General features: G+C 37.0%; 1 protein-coding gene across 1 annotated transcript in view; it reads left to right on the forward strand.

Moving 5' to 3' along the window:
• Positions 1-15,530, forward strand: part of LOC145256263 (uncharacterized) — a 73,829-nt gene that overhangs the window by 55,071 nt on the left and 3,228 nt on the right. The window contains exons 2-3 of the mRNA XM_080114939.1: positions 1-2,661; positions 7,760-7,948. The exon at positions 1-2,661 is cut by the window's left edge and continues 737 nt beyond it. Coding sequence (XP_079971065.1) covers positions 1-2,661; positions 7,760-7,948 — 2,850 coding nt within the window. The remainder of the gene's footprint in view (positions 2,662-7,759; positions 7,949-15,530) is intronic.

Raw genomic sequence — 15,530 nt, forward strand, 5'->3', positions numbered from 1 at the left:
GGCTTTCTTTTGCACGTAACACGTGCATTCCGCAGTTTAATTGGATAGCGGTAAATGTAACAGATAATGGCGTCGAGCGAGAAGAGTTCTTGCGCTTTCCCCTGAAAAAGACGGATCTTGGAAGTGAGCAGAAAGCGATTTCAGATGAGCGTGTAAAAATGTCGGACACTGACAAAGGCAAACTGCTAGTAAAGGACAAAAATTACCTTACTGATACTTCGGCAAGTAAAGATGAGAAAAAGGGAGTGAAAGACATAATAATGGTTCCGGGAAGCGAAAAAGATATTGGTCTAAATATGTCCGTTGACAAAGCTGAAAACAAAACAAAATCGGATACCAGTCGTGATAAAGATCTGACTGGTATCGGTGAAAATAAAATAGGTGATACGAAAGATATATCGGAAAATAAAGATGAGAAAAAGGAAATGGAAGAAATAATAAATCTTGATAAAGATCTCATTGGTACAAGTAAGAAAAAAATGGGCGATACGACAGACTCACCAGAAAATAAAAATCAGAAAAGGCTAACGGAAGACACAATAAAGGTTGCAACAACCGAAAAGGATATCAGTTTAAATAATTCAGCTAAACAAGCTGAAAACAAAACAAAATCGGATACCAGTCGTGATAAAGATCTTACTAGTCTCAGTGAAAATAAAATCAGTGATACGAAAGATATATCGGAAAATAAAGATGAGAAAAAGAGAACGGAAGAAATAATAAAGGGTCAAACAATCGAAAAAGTTATCGGTCTAAATAATTCAGCAGACCAAAATGAAAACGGAAATTCAGACCCCAATCGTAATAAAGATTTCACTGTTTCTGATGAAGATAAAAAGGATGCTGTGACAGATACAGTGATAAATAAAGATGAGGAAGCAGATGGCATGATAAAAGTTCCAATAATTGAAAAAGATGATATTAATAACCTAGCTGACCAAAATGAATATGATACTAAATTCGACCATGAACACAACGAAGATGTCACTGTGACTGATGAAGTTGCACGCAAGAACACTGATCTGAAAGATCGTTTACACATCGAAAGACGAGATTGGTTCAAATCGACCGAGCGAGTGTTTGAGAAATTGTTGAATCTGAAGCAGTCGAAATCGAAAGAAGACTTAAGCGTAGATAAAGTGACGAAAATAATCGACGAGAAATCCAAAGAACAGCAGATAAAGATCCAAACGCTGGAATTGTCAATCAGCAAATTGGAGAACCGTCTTCTGAAGGAGCAGCTGAGCAAGACCAACGATTCGTCGTCCATTGTCCGGTTGGAAAACCAAATCTTACACCTCGAAAACGAACTGATAAAAATAAACCAGACATACACGGAACTTCGATATGAGAACGAACAGTTTAAAAAAAGCCAGCGACGCTATCTGGAACTCAGCCACGGCCTGGAGAAGAACGCGACCAAGGAATCTGAAAACTATACGTGGCTTATTGGTCAGCATAAGACGAAGCTTACAGAGCTGACGTACTTGTTCAGAAACCAGTCCGAGCTGATCTCGAAGTATAAGCTGCAGTTAGAACAAGTGGAAGACCAGAACCGGATGTTGTATTATATTGTAATGAACCAATCGCTATTGATATCCCAAGTGATGAAAAAGATTCAGATATTGAGCGATCATATACAAGAGAACCAGAAGAAAAAGCAAGAGACTATGGGTTTGATGACCCCAACCGAGTTAATAAAACATTTGGAAAATGTGGTGACCAGTAATAATAGAAAATCTATACGGAAGTCTAAACGCGCCCCAGAGAAGAAGCAAAACGCAGCAAAGGAAAGTTTGTTGTGTCATCGCTATGAGACGTATATGAAAAAGACTTCTTTGAAATCTGATGTCACTGTTGAGCAAAAGGACCAGGTGAATAGAGGACTGGTGAAAGGGGGATTACCTGAATCGGCGACTGTGGACATTTTGGGTCACAAAGCTAAAGATCAAGGTGAAAATACACCGAAAAAGGAAGAACTTGTAAGCAAAACGAAAATAGTTGATAAAAACATGAGATCCGAAACGAAACTTGTCGATACAAAAATGGAATCTGAAGTGAAAAAAGTTGATACAAAAATAGAATCTGAAACGAAAAAAGTTGATACAAAAATAGAATCTGCAACGAAAAAAGCCGATACAAAAATGGAATCTGAAGTGAAAAAAGTTGATACAAAAATAGAATCTGAAACGAAAAAAGCCGATACAAAAATAGAATCTGAAACGAAAAAAGCCGATACAAAAATAGAATCTGAAACGAAAAAAGTTGATACAAAAATAGAATCTGAAACGAAAAAAGTTGATACAAAAATAGAATCTGAAACGAAAAAAGTTGATACAAAAATAGAATCTGAAACGAAAAAAGCCGATACAAAAATGGAATCCCAAACAAAATCGAAGGAATCGCCAATGTCTCAACAAAAAACAAAAGAAACCCAAAAAGATGATAAGCTCAATGACAAGAACTTAAATAAAGAAGTGAAAACAAAAACAGACGAAATCTCAACAAAGAAACCAAAAGGCGCAGATCATGTTTCAAAAGAGAAAATTTCCCCTGATTCTAAAACAGTTAAAGCATCAAAAACGGTGAACAAAACCGAAAAGGTTGTACATGCAAGAAAGAAGCCGTTGTATAAAGATCCAGGGAGCAAAGAGCCTAAAGGTGAGACTTTCTCGTTTGTTCTTTCTTTTATGTACAGCGGTTTTTCTGTAGGTGAACAAATCCTTTCCAACCTCTCCTACGCTGATGACATCGCTCTTGTTAATGAATGCACACATAAACTTCAAGTTTTTTGTTAATGTATTAGCAAAGAATGCAAAGGAGATAGGATTAGAAATAAACCCAGAGAAAACAATGTATGTCTACAGCTAAATCACAGTTTGACCTAAGCATGTCTATTCACAGTAAACCCATCAAACAGGTCACCCAATTCATTTATTTAGGGCATAAAATGACTTTCTCCAGTGATCACGAGACGACATTGAAACACAGAATTGGACTGGGTTAGGTGGCTTTTCAAAAACGCAGCATCATTCTAAAATCAAAAAGGGTGTCAATAGCTGTTAAAGTAAAAGTTTATTTAATTTATGTCATCCCTGTAGTTTTGTATGGCCTTGATTGTATCACATTAGCCAATCGCATTGAGGTGTTTTAAAACCACATTAAACGATCGAACCCCCCCCCCAAATAGCCACCTGCCATCAAACTACTTCCCTACCCCTCTATTTGATAAAATCAAAAGTAAAACCCTTGAAGATTTTAGCCATGTCAACCATTGGTCTGTCAAAATTATGCTTTGACAGTATGTTAAAAGGCAAAAGAGGCAGAGAAAAGCCAAGGAGAAGGTTGAGATAAAAACGTTTTTGATTGGACATCTCTCAACAGTTGGCCGTTCATCAACCAACTTCCCCTGGATCAGAAGGAATGGTGAAAAATAAGTCACGTGGGTTCACAATCCACACCAAACAGAAGATTTTTTTTTTTTTTTTTTTTTACAAAGGAGTCACCACTTATCAAGACCCAGATTGGATTACTTAAGGGGAACGGCTCATCAAGAACTTGTTTATGTTGGACTTGAAAACGACCATATTATAGTCAACCGGAAAGCAGCAAAACAGAAGAGAGTTCTACAGGTGTGCAGTTCTAAGATTGAAACTTTGTTGATGGAATTTATGTTTAGGTTTAGGCATGGATAAAGAGTGGTGGAAATTATTGATAGAGGTTTCAGCTAGACGAGTGTTTTTTGTGAAAGTCAGGCAAGGAGGGGGTGCTATAGATTGGAGCTCAGACGAGCACTTGATATGAAAATAACGATAAAGCAGAGACAGGTTTACAATATCCTTTCTGTGGGAAAGAGGTTGTAGGGAAGAGAAAAGACCCCCCCCCACACTAGGCTATGAAGTCTATTTTGAACTCTGTTGGGGCAAGATAAGGTGCTTCTCCATTAAAATCAATTCATTTTGTATGGATGTACTTTGTCATTCTTTAGAGAATGCCATATCTGCTTTGAATCTGTTGTTTTTGGACCACTCTTTACTATTTTTTTTTTTTTTACAAAGGGGTCAACACTTATCAAGTCCCGGAGGCTATTCGAGGATAAGGCTTAATATGTCTATGACAGTCATTGGGACAACAGCATAGCAATCATTAATGGTGCAAATCTGGTATAATTAGATTAGTTAAGAGGGCGGTTCAACAAGAGCCTGTTTACACTGGACTTGAAGATGACAATATTGTAGTCAGCTGGAAAGCAGACCAGCGGAACAGACTTGCTTGTATCTTGACTATGCATACACTGATATACCTTTCTACCTACAAGAATCATTAGTTTCGCTGTATAGTATCACAATTTATTCAAAGTCGGAACGTACAGGGTGGTTCGTAAAAGCACTCTATTTTGCTTTTCATCCCAAAGTTATTCAAAATTTATTTAACGTTTCTGAATTTTTGAGATTAGGATTGGTTATTTGTATTAATTGGATTCATTGGATTACTGTTCTCATCTTCAGTGTCATTTTCAATATATATATATATATATATGCATATATATATATAGCAAAACTTGTGAATTGGACGGAATTTTGAATGGAAACCTTTATTTACTTCGAGGGAATAGCATGCTTTCGTTCTGTCAGTCATGGTTGACGGACAAGAGCATGCTACTCTTGTGAAGGAAATAAAGGGTTCTGTTCATAATTTTGTGTAAATTTCCAAGTTCGACAAGATATATTTGAAGAAAATCAGAGGTTACCTCAACCAAAACGTAAAAATAACACGCAAGATGAGAACAATAATCTGAAGGATACAAATAATACAAATCCCAAAGTTGCATTTTACAATTTTTTCCCATCTATAATATAATTCTCACCTGTTTGTTTAAATGTATGTATATATGTATGCCTAAAACTTTCGACAGAGGCAACAGATTTTCACGAGATTGGTATCATTTTGAAGCACGTCCCTTCGGACGACAAATATCAAAAAATTGGCTAAACACATTAATTTCTTCACCCTCAACTGGGCACTTTTCTACAGGGAGGTGTCGTTTTTTACGGCGATATTTTCAAAAGTCATCCCCTTTTTTCGATTGTCTAGCCTTAATTTAAACTTATCTCACTTCCGGTTTGGCGATGGCCGCAACAGCAAGGACGTCACTTTTTTTTTTTTTTTTGTTCTTTGCCTCCTTCACGGTACGGGTTCAAGCCTGCCTGCCTACTACCACTTTTTTTTTTGCTCAACACACACCTCCAAGCACCCGGGCAACCCAGGGCACCCAGACTAGTATGTAATATATGGTAATATAGACAGGAGATTATTTTGACATCAACATTGATTCAACTTGACTCTACAGTAGCAGATAAAAAGTCATCATGGCGCACTTTGCCGCAAAATCAGATTTTTTGATCCAACGCAGGAAAGATTTTGACAGAAAAAACGCATCTGATAGAAGGATAATTCAACGTTTGGTGGCCAAATTTCAAGAGACAGGATGTGCGGCAGATACCCACAAAGACAACAATTGTCAATATCGTTCAGCCATAATTCTTGTTTCATATTCAAATTTTATGGAAACGCTTTGAGGAATCCCCCAGAAAATCCACACGCCATCTCTTACAGAGAAACTGGCATTTCGAGAACATTAGTCTTAAGCATGCTTCATGGTGACCAATTTTGGAATTCCAGGCGCTGTATGTATGAGGACGTCGACAGCTCCCTGCAAGAGTTGCAAAAATCTAACGTCGTCATCTTCCCTAATGGGGATATACATGCGACTGGGGACCGCTTGTGAATTTCATACTCCCATGGAACTTCCTCTTTTGGAGGAAGCTGGTTAAAGCCAAATAGAGTTAGTGCCATTTCACACACACACACACACACACACACACACACACACACACACACACGCACAAACCAATAGAACGAGAAGCATTTTGTGACAACATCAGTCAAAGGATTGTTGTTGGATTGGATTTTATTTAGTAATGAGGCTCACTGTCACTTGAGTGAGCATACCAATAAGCAGAATATACGTTTCTGGGTTCAAGCTCAACCTCATGAACGTACTCATCACCTTCTTAGTTGACAGAAAGTGACTATGTGGTGTGTTATCAGAAGAAATGTCATCATCGTACCATACGTTTTTTACTTACTTCATCCCTAATAAGGTATATTGCCACTTGGACGTAAAGGGCTACTATTTGGGACAATGCCTAGGAAAGATTAAGAAGATGTTGTTTTACATTACATTTAAACTTCTGCATATGAGTACAGTCAGGGAAGCAGACAGCAGGAAGGGAATCCCAAAATCTAGCTGTTCAAAGGAAGAAACTATTAGAATAGAAAGCTTTCTGGCATTTAGGGACCTCAACAGTGAAGGGGTGTGATTTTGTTGCTAAACGGGTTTGCTGAGGGGACACCAGTGCAATGAGTTCATTACAGCACATTCCATTAAAATACTTGTAAAACAGGCACAGAGATGCAACACTGGCGATGGGACAGTGGTTGAAGCTTAATTGACAAAGTGGGATATATTAGATTGAAAACTCTTTTTTCACCACGAGGGAAAGCCTAGTGGTAGATGCACCGGCCAAGATGTGGCAACAATACTTCATGCATGGACGAATTGTGGCTATAAAGGATACTCTCAGGTGTGAGTAGTCTTCTAGCATGATAAAGGGAACCTACCTTCTTTGCAGTAGCCTTTGCAATGTCCTCGATGTATTTGTTCCAGTTCATATTGCCTGTGAATGTTAAGCTGAAGAGTTTGAAGGAAGAATTCTCAGGTAGAGTGTTATTTGTCATGGATATCGGTGGTTGGAGAAGTGTCTTAAAGGAAAGCAGCTCAGTCTTACTAGCATTAAATGTTACCGTCCATTTACGACCCCATTCCACTATGGTCTTCTTTTAGGAGGAGACTGAGAATTGAATGACAGTGGACGTAGACTCCTAAAACGAGAGCGACAAAAATCTTGATTCACCGGTTTGTATCCATGAAAACAGTATTGTTAGGTGAAAGTATAGAATAGTTGCAAAACACCCCCACTAATTCTGCAAAAGTACCAGAGAGATTCTGTTTGCATTGTTTAAAATTTTTTAAATTATAAAAAGTTCTATTTCTATATGTTTACAATGTAAATAAAAATTGCTTCGTTTTTTATTTAAAAAAATCTGTTTATATTGTTTTGTTTTTTTTCATTTCCAGCGTTTCTTTTTATCACTAAAATTGAATTTAAATTAATATTAATGCCTTTTAGCGATACGTTTTCAATAAAGAAAAAGATTAATTTTAAAATAGGTCGATATTAAAAGAAATTTAGAATATTGTTTAAAATAAAAGAAAAATTTCTGTTTATATTGTTTGATTTTGAAAAATAAGTTCAGTTTACAAATAAGCTGAACTTATTTTTCAAAATTAAACAATATTTGCAGAATTAGTGGGGGTGTTTTGCAACTATTCTGTACTTTCACCTAACAATACTGTTTTCATGGATACAAACCGGTGAATCAAGATTTTTGTCGCTTTCGTTTTAGGTTTGGGTTGTTTTGGGTTCGAGGTTAGTCACCACCTAAACTCCAATCCTGCTGATACGGGCTATATAACAGAAGGATATAATCTTCCACTATTCAGCTACTATTTGGTGAAAAGATTTTTAAAAATCCTTTAGGAAAAACTTTGAGCTCAAGAAAGAAAATCAGGCGCTTTTCTTTTTTTTTTTTTTTGACCACTCTGCATTTGATTGTGTTTCTCTTTCCCTTGTAGATTGCTATGAATATTTCCAACAAGGCAATAGCAGAAGTGGTGCGTACAAAATTAAGCCAGCAGGTTTCAATAAAACTATTGAAGTATTTTGTGATATGAAAAATGGTGGTTGGACTGTAATACAACGAAGGCAAGCGGGAACTACCAATTTCTTCCGAGATTGGAGTATGTACAAAAAAGGATTCGGAGGTAAGTTCAATCGTAAGAAATGGAAAACGAAAGAATCTTTTTGTTTTTGCTATTTATGTCTAACATGGTGCATATGAGCGTGTGGGAAAATATTAACAGCAGTGAAAGATGGCTGGCTTGCGAAGAGATTAGCAACAGCAGCCAAAAAACGCATGTATGCAAATTAGGAAGTGTGTGGGAGTTAGTATGAGAAGAAAAATAGAAAAAAAAGACACTATGTGCTCGAGGGAGAAAGAAAGAAAATAGACATGTAAAATCAAGGATGAGAATGGGCTGGCTGTGGCTGGCATGTGGTCAGAGGAAGATGGACGATGGTGAGAGACTTTTAAGTGGTGTCGAGACGGGAAAGTAACAGTAATAAATGCTTTTCTTAAGAAAGAAAAAAATGCTGACCTGGGTTTTTATTCATTTCTTTACTGTTATTTGTATGTAATGGAAACGGTACATATGGACTCCCAGATCACCGCTTATCAAGGCCCGTAAACTTTTTTTTTTTAATTACATTTTCACCCCAAACAAGGCACATTGCCACTATTAGGGGCAGCAACTACTGGGGTACTATGTTGGGATTTGGGCAGCAAGATGTCAGTTCACGTTACACTTGAACTTCTGCATGTCAGTACAGTTGGGGAAGCAGGGACCTGGAATAGAATTCCAGAGTGTAGCGGTTCTGGGGAAGAAACTACTGGAGTAGAAAGATCTTTTACATCTAGGGATCTCTACTTTGTGGGGATGGGATTTAGCTGCCTGTCGTGTTTGTCGAGGGTGTCTACGTCGTGGGGGCACAAGTGTGTGCAGTTCGTCAGAGCATTCACCATTAAAATACTGCTCAAAGATAAGGGTTAATGGGTTTATCAGATGGACGGTGAAACAACACTGTGACAGTTGGCAACAATGGTTAAAACTGGGCAGGATTTGATTATTTAAGAGAATGATTCAACAAGAATCTCTTAACATTGGACTTGAAAACAACCATGTTGTAGTCAGCTGGGAAGCATACACAGGATATTGTGTTTCATATGTAACGTTGTTCGGGAACCAACACATTGTAATCTCAGTTTACATTGAAAAGGAGACCAAGAATAGGAAAGAACTTCAACTTGCTTTTTCTTTGTAGCAACGACATTTATTTCCTCATTGTTATGGCTGTGACGTCACCCACTTGATCTGAAACGTTCTCCACACCTCTCACGTGATCTCGAACGTTATCTTGTTCCATGTGCCATGTCACTAACGTGATCGTTCTCTTTCTCTTTTTTTTTTTATAGTTTTTTCTTTACCAGTGACGTCATTTTGCATGCATTTTTGTACATGCGTCTATTCTATGTTACACATAGATAGGTAGTTTTTAGAAAGACACTTTGCTCGTGGAAGTGGAAGTTTCATTTAATTTTAAGTCCACAAAGGAAGAAAAGGAAATTATTTACAATGGTTGTAGCTGGACGAGTTTTGTTCTGAGTGTTTTAAAGGGGAGACTATAGATTAAAGACCAACCTCACTTCTGTAAGAAAGAGGCTGTATGAAAAAGAAGAGGACATTGCTCACTAGATTTCGAAGTCGGTTTTGTACTCTGTAAAAACTTTCTCCCACTTCTAAAACTGTCTGTAAACTAACACTAAATATATTGACCGCTATTGTCTGATCTTCTGTCCCAGTCACAAACACATGTTGATTAACAATCCTATTTGTGATTATCTTTGTGTACTTTGGTGACCCCCCCCCCCAACATTATGTTTCTATTAGCCTCATTTCATATGCTTTTGTTCTGGTAATTGTGTATAGTTTTTCCTCTTTTTGTTTTATCTCATCCAATGACCTCTGTTGACATACACAGCACACTGGGTTTCACCTTAAATGAATTCAGAAGCAGGCGCCATCCATCAGCACACATAACAGATGTAGATTTACGCAAACAACATTGCTCTGTTTGCGAATAACACTACTGATGCATAAACACTGTTATGTAAACTAGAAAAGTCTGCAAATGACGTTGGTCTTTACGCTAATGCAGATAAGACAAAGTTTATGACTTTCAATCCGGAGGAGCAGATCAAAGTGTTATATAGTTCATTATTATTGTTTTTGTTGTTATTATTCATTGTTAAAAGTGAGTCTTAGAGAGAGATGTTGAGAGACTTAGAGAGAGATGTTGTTGTAAGATGTTGTTGTAAGATGTTGTTGTAAGATGTTGTTGTAAGAGATTGTTCGTGTTATAAAGAGATTCATATCTATAAAAAAATGTTCATACTTAGAAGTGTAGATATGAGATGTAGAGTTCACATTGTAGATATGAGATGTCGAGACGTGTATGTAAAGACATTTTAAACCACATGATATACAAGACATATAATAACAATTTTCACTTTACCTTTTGGTAGAATTACAACACAAAGACGACGTTTATAAAAACACATGATGGGTTTATTTCTTCTCCCGACTGGTCATGGTTTTCATCATAAAGAATTCAAAGCTTCACATTCTAATTTCAAAAGTGACTGTCTCGCTTCTAGACGTTTGAATCCCAACTGCAGACTATCGTCTGTCGTCGTCAAACTCCCTCTGACTCTCCCCCAGTTTCTCCTTGCTTAACTCTAAAGTTTTCTAACTATATTGAGAACTTCCTATTTTCCATGACGTCATACACATGTTAAAACATGTGTCTTCTTTCACGTGTTCTGGAAATGCGTGTCCAAAACTTTTTCCTTTGTTTACAAAAGGAATTTTAACCTATATTCCCAGTAACCTATATTTCCAATATGTTAAAAACATGTTTATTAAATTATCTTGTAGTTGCATTCCTCAATTGAATTTTTCATAACAAAATTGACAATGCACATTCTTTTCTTAAAACTATTTTATCTCTAAGCTTAACAATGGTTCGTTTTACATTCCATTTTCTAATTCTCTCTCGTAATCTATATCTAAACCTAATTTACGGGGTTCGAATTTCGTCTATTTTATTTCATTTTCATTTTAACTAAATCTCTCTATTTTTATACTTACATGAAAAGGGGACAGCCCTTATCATGTAACAAAAGTTCTAGATGAAACAACACTGAAAGAAGTCACTAAGTTTTCGTACCTTAACTATTTCCTCTTTTTGTTATAATAAAATTGTATTTCTGTCCGTTTGCTTGTTTATTTGTTCACAATATGATGTTTGGGCAGCAACATAGGTTCCATGGAGAGAGATATTAAAATTCGCATCTCAAAATCATGGGTTGTATTTGATAAGCTGTGGTCAGTATGGACTTCAAGGCTAACTGACAAACTGAAAAGGCAGTTTGTCGGAGTAGTGTTTGAGTCTGTCTTTGCTTACAGAGCTAGAACCTGAACACTCAACAAAAAATTGGAAAGAAAAGTAGATGGCATGTACGCTTGTATGCTACAAACAGCATTAAATATATCTTGGCAAGATCATCCACGAAGCAGCAACTTTATACAACCTACTTGCCATATCTACTACCATCAGGGAGCAATGTCTACGACTTGCCGGTCACTGCCAGAGGAGCAAGCAAAAAATGTATTTTTGTGGACTCCACGGCATGGGGGCACGAGCATAGGACGACCTAGATCCACGTACATTCAGCAAATTGCACATGACGCCAACTGTGAGCCTGAAGATCTGAGGCAGCTGATGGAAGACAGGAAAATCTGGAGAGAGAGAGAGAGAGAGAGAGAGAGAGAGAGAGTCACATTGGTTCGGGCAAGGAGCCCGTCATGATATATATATATATAGTAATTTATAAAATATATATGGCGATTAAGCTACACTGAATATTCTGCGTTTCATCCAACTATAGGATTCGTCAGGCTTATGCGCATAAGCCTGACGAATCCTATAGTTGGATGAAACGCAGAATATTCAGTGTAGCTTAATCGCCATATATATTTTATAAATTACTAACTAGCTCTACCTACGTATTGAGCACTTTTGAAGTAAATACTTAAAGTTTACGCATAAATCTATACTTTCATATATTAAATTTATGCGAATAAATGAAGTAGTTATATACAGTGATGATCATATTTATTGGCACGGTAAAATAAAAGTTAAATTTTGTCCAATAAATTCTAAAAAAGGGATTAAATTAAAGAAAATAACAAAGTATATTATGTATTTTTAACTGGCCTTTCCGATGCAGCAATCGGATTTTAGAAAAAATAAATAACAAAGGAACAACAAACATAATTGCAAAAAAACCCTTGTTCAAAATTATTGGCACGGCTTTGTTTTTCTTTTAGTATCAGTATAATATCAATCAATTTCCGGTTTACGTGCTTTCTGAACTTTTTTATAGCCATATTATGCTTGTTTAACGCTAATTCAGTGAATAATTTTTTTCAGATAATTTTTAGATAGCGATTTATTTAAACTATTATAAGTGACTAAATTATAATTTTCAATCGCCATGGTTAAAACTAAGGAACACAGCGAAGACGTCAGGAAGCTTGTTGTAGCATGCCATACCAATGGGGAGGGCTATGATAAGATTTCAAAGAAGCTAAACCTTCCCAAATCCACTGTTAGAGCCATAATAAACAAGTTCAAATCGCAAGGCCACGTTATGAGTTTAGAGGGTAGAGGGAGAAAAAGGATTCTTTCCCCAAGAGATGAACGGAAAATTGTTCGACAAGTAAAACAAAACCCAAGGATCTCTGTTGGGGAGATTGTTGATGAACAGAGCACCTCTGGAGTGAATGTATCTCGACATACAGTTGATAGAGTTTTGAAGAGAGCTGGTTTAAAAGAATGTCGTCCGAGAAAGACTCCCTTATTGAAGCCTATGCACCTGAAAGCAAGGCTAGCCTTTGCAAAACGTCATATTGATAAAGATGTTGCATTCTGGAAACGTGTTCTATGGACTGACGAAACGAAAATAGAGTTATTTGGCCATAATAAAGTGTCTTATATTTACAGAAAATCTGGCGAAGCTTTCCTGCCTAAGAACACCATACCCACAGTGAAGCACGGTGGAGGCAGTTTGATGTTTTGGGGATCCTTTGCTGCCTCTGGACCAGGGCGACTTGTTAAGGTCACAGGTAGCATAAAAAAGGAAGATTATGTTAAAATATTGGATGAAAACCTGAAAGACTCTGCTAAAGAGCTCTCACTTGGTCGTCGTTGGTGGTTCATGCAAGATAATGACCCAAAGCATTCGGCTAAACTGACTAAGAAATGGCTTGAGGACAATCATATTAATGTTTTGGAGTGGCCATCACAAAGCCCAGACCTTAATCCAATTGAAAATTTATGGAGAACATTAAAATTGAGGGTAATGCAAAGGAAGCCTAAGAATCTTATTCAATTGGAGGATTATTGTCAGGAAGAGTGGGCTAAAATTACTACTGAAGAGTGCAACAACTTGGTTGTAAACTATGAAAAGCGACTGAGGAAGGTAATCAAGGCCAAAGGCTATACAATTGATTATTAAATAAATCGTGCCAATAATTTTGAACAAGGGTTTTTTGCAATTATGTTTGTTGTTCCTTTGTTATTCATTTTTTCTAAAATCCGATTGCTGCATCGGAAAGGCCAGTTAAAAATACATAATATACTTTGTTATTTTCTTTAATTTAATCCCTTTTTTAGAATTTATTAGACAAAATTTAACTTTTATTTTACCGTGCCAATAAATATGATCATCACTGTATATATATATATATATAGAGAGAGAGAGAGAGAGAGACAAACGGACAGATTTTCTGAAGAAAAATAGATTAGGGCCTTTTACAAAATTTAATTTATATATATTTTATTAGTAATGCTAGTATATATACAATCATCCCACGAAGCAGCAACTTTATGGCAACCTACCTGCCATAGCAAATGCCATCAGAGAAAGACGCCTACGATTTACTGGTCATTGTCTGAGGAGCAAGCATGAATTGGTGAGTGATGTATTGCTATGGACTCCACGACACGGACGCGCAAGCAAAGGACGACCTAGATCCACGTACATCCAGCAAATTGCACACGACGCCAACTGTGAGCCTCAAGATCTGGGGCAGTTGATTAAGGACAGGGAAATCTGGAGAGAGAGAGATAGAGAGAGAGAGAGTCACATTGGTCCAGGCAAGGAGCTTGATCAGATAGGTATAGATAATTTTTTTTAATAACTTCTTGAAACTTTGGGGGTGGGGGATGCCCATAGTCTCACAAAGGCAAAGATTACACTCTCTGTCTCAACTGGCTCAAGGAAGGATACTGACTCTGACCTTCTTTGATTCTAGTTTTCATAATTTACTAAGGACTTTAAAAATAAGATGAATTAGGTCAACTTACGTAACAGAGCACCAGGGAAAGATGTGTCCTAAACATGGCTGGACAAAGACAGAGTACCACATGTATGACATGGCAGTGTCTTGTTAAGCACATTGGAGTATGAGAAGACTTTTGAACAAGAGGTAAGGCATTATTCTGGAGGTACCTGTAAATAAATGTCTGTTGTTTCAACTGAAAAAAAAAGTGAGTTGAATTTTTTCCTTGTCTTTGTTTCCTTGTAACTGTCTGCATACAACATGTAGGGCCCGAGTGTTGACAGGTAATGATTACGTTACACTTGAAGAGGGTGCTCCCTCTGCACTTATTAGACTAAAAGGTAATGTTAAAGGGATGCCCACTCATGTGAAGGGAAAAAAGGTAGTGAATTTCAGCTTTCTTTTGTGTACCTTGGTGAACAACTTCCCCTTCCATTGTCTTTCTACTACCTTACTTCATATATACTTATTTTATGCTGATTAACTATTTCCTCTTTTTGTTATAATAAAGTTGTATTTCTGCCCGTTTGTTTGTTTAGTTGTTCACTATATTATGTTTGTCCATTGCTTGCGAAGATGACCGTAATTATGCAATTGTTCTGTGGGTTCGAAGATGGCTTGTTAGATCGATTCAAGCTCCGAAGTATATCCCGCATGTTGGACATCAGTGAGATAATTCTGTATTAGAAATGTTGTCTGCTTTGTCTTTTCTAATTTCACGTTTTCTCTTGCGTTCTTCATTGTATGCGGATTCAGCAATTATACCCCCTTTGTGAGTTGCGGCACGCCAGAAACATCTGTCCTGGGTTAGTTTTTCCCATTAGTTAGAATTTAAACAAAGCTGTTTGAGGGAGACCTTCAGATTATCTTTGAACCATTTCTGCTGTCTTCCTGTGGGTATTTTTTCCTTTGGGCAGTTCACCGTAAAGGAGCTGTTTTGGGAGCCTTGAATCAGGCATGTGATATATATGACCTGCCCAACGAACCTGGCACTGCTGAAACATGGTGTGTACTGGCGGAAGGTTTGAACCTCTGTGTCTGGTCTCTTGCCACTTGATTTTTAGCAATCTATGTCATGCGTCATATATGACGTCATATATACACAGTATACATCATATATGACGTCATAACAGATATATATTATGTGCTGTATACGTCATATATGACGTTATGACATAATAGCAAAAAGCGACAGTTTAAAAACGAGGGTGGGGAAATGAAAGTAAAGATTCACGGGCAACTCCAGGGTAGATGATCTAGTTTTGTTATAGTTTTTCCTCATGTTCTTTTTTTTTTAAATCACTTCCTAACACTTTGAAGA

Source organism: Euprymna scolopes, chromosome 32 (assembly GCF_053919585.1).
Source record: "Euprymna scolopes isolate OS-2025 chromosome 32, ASM5391958v1, whole genome shotgun sequence".
Taxonomy (NCBI): Eukaryota; Metazoa; Mollusca; class Cephalopoda; order Sepiida; family Sepiolidae; genus Euprymna; species Euprymna scolopes.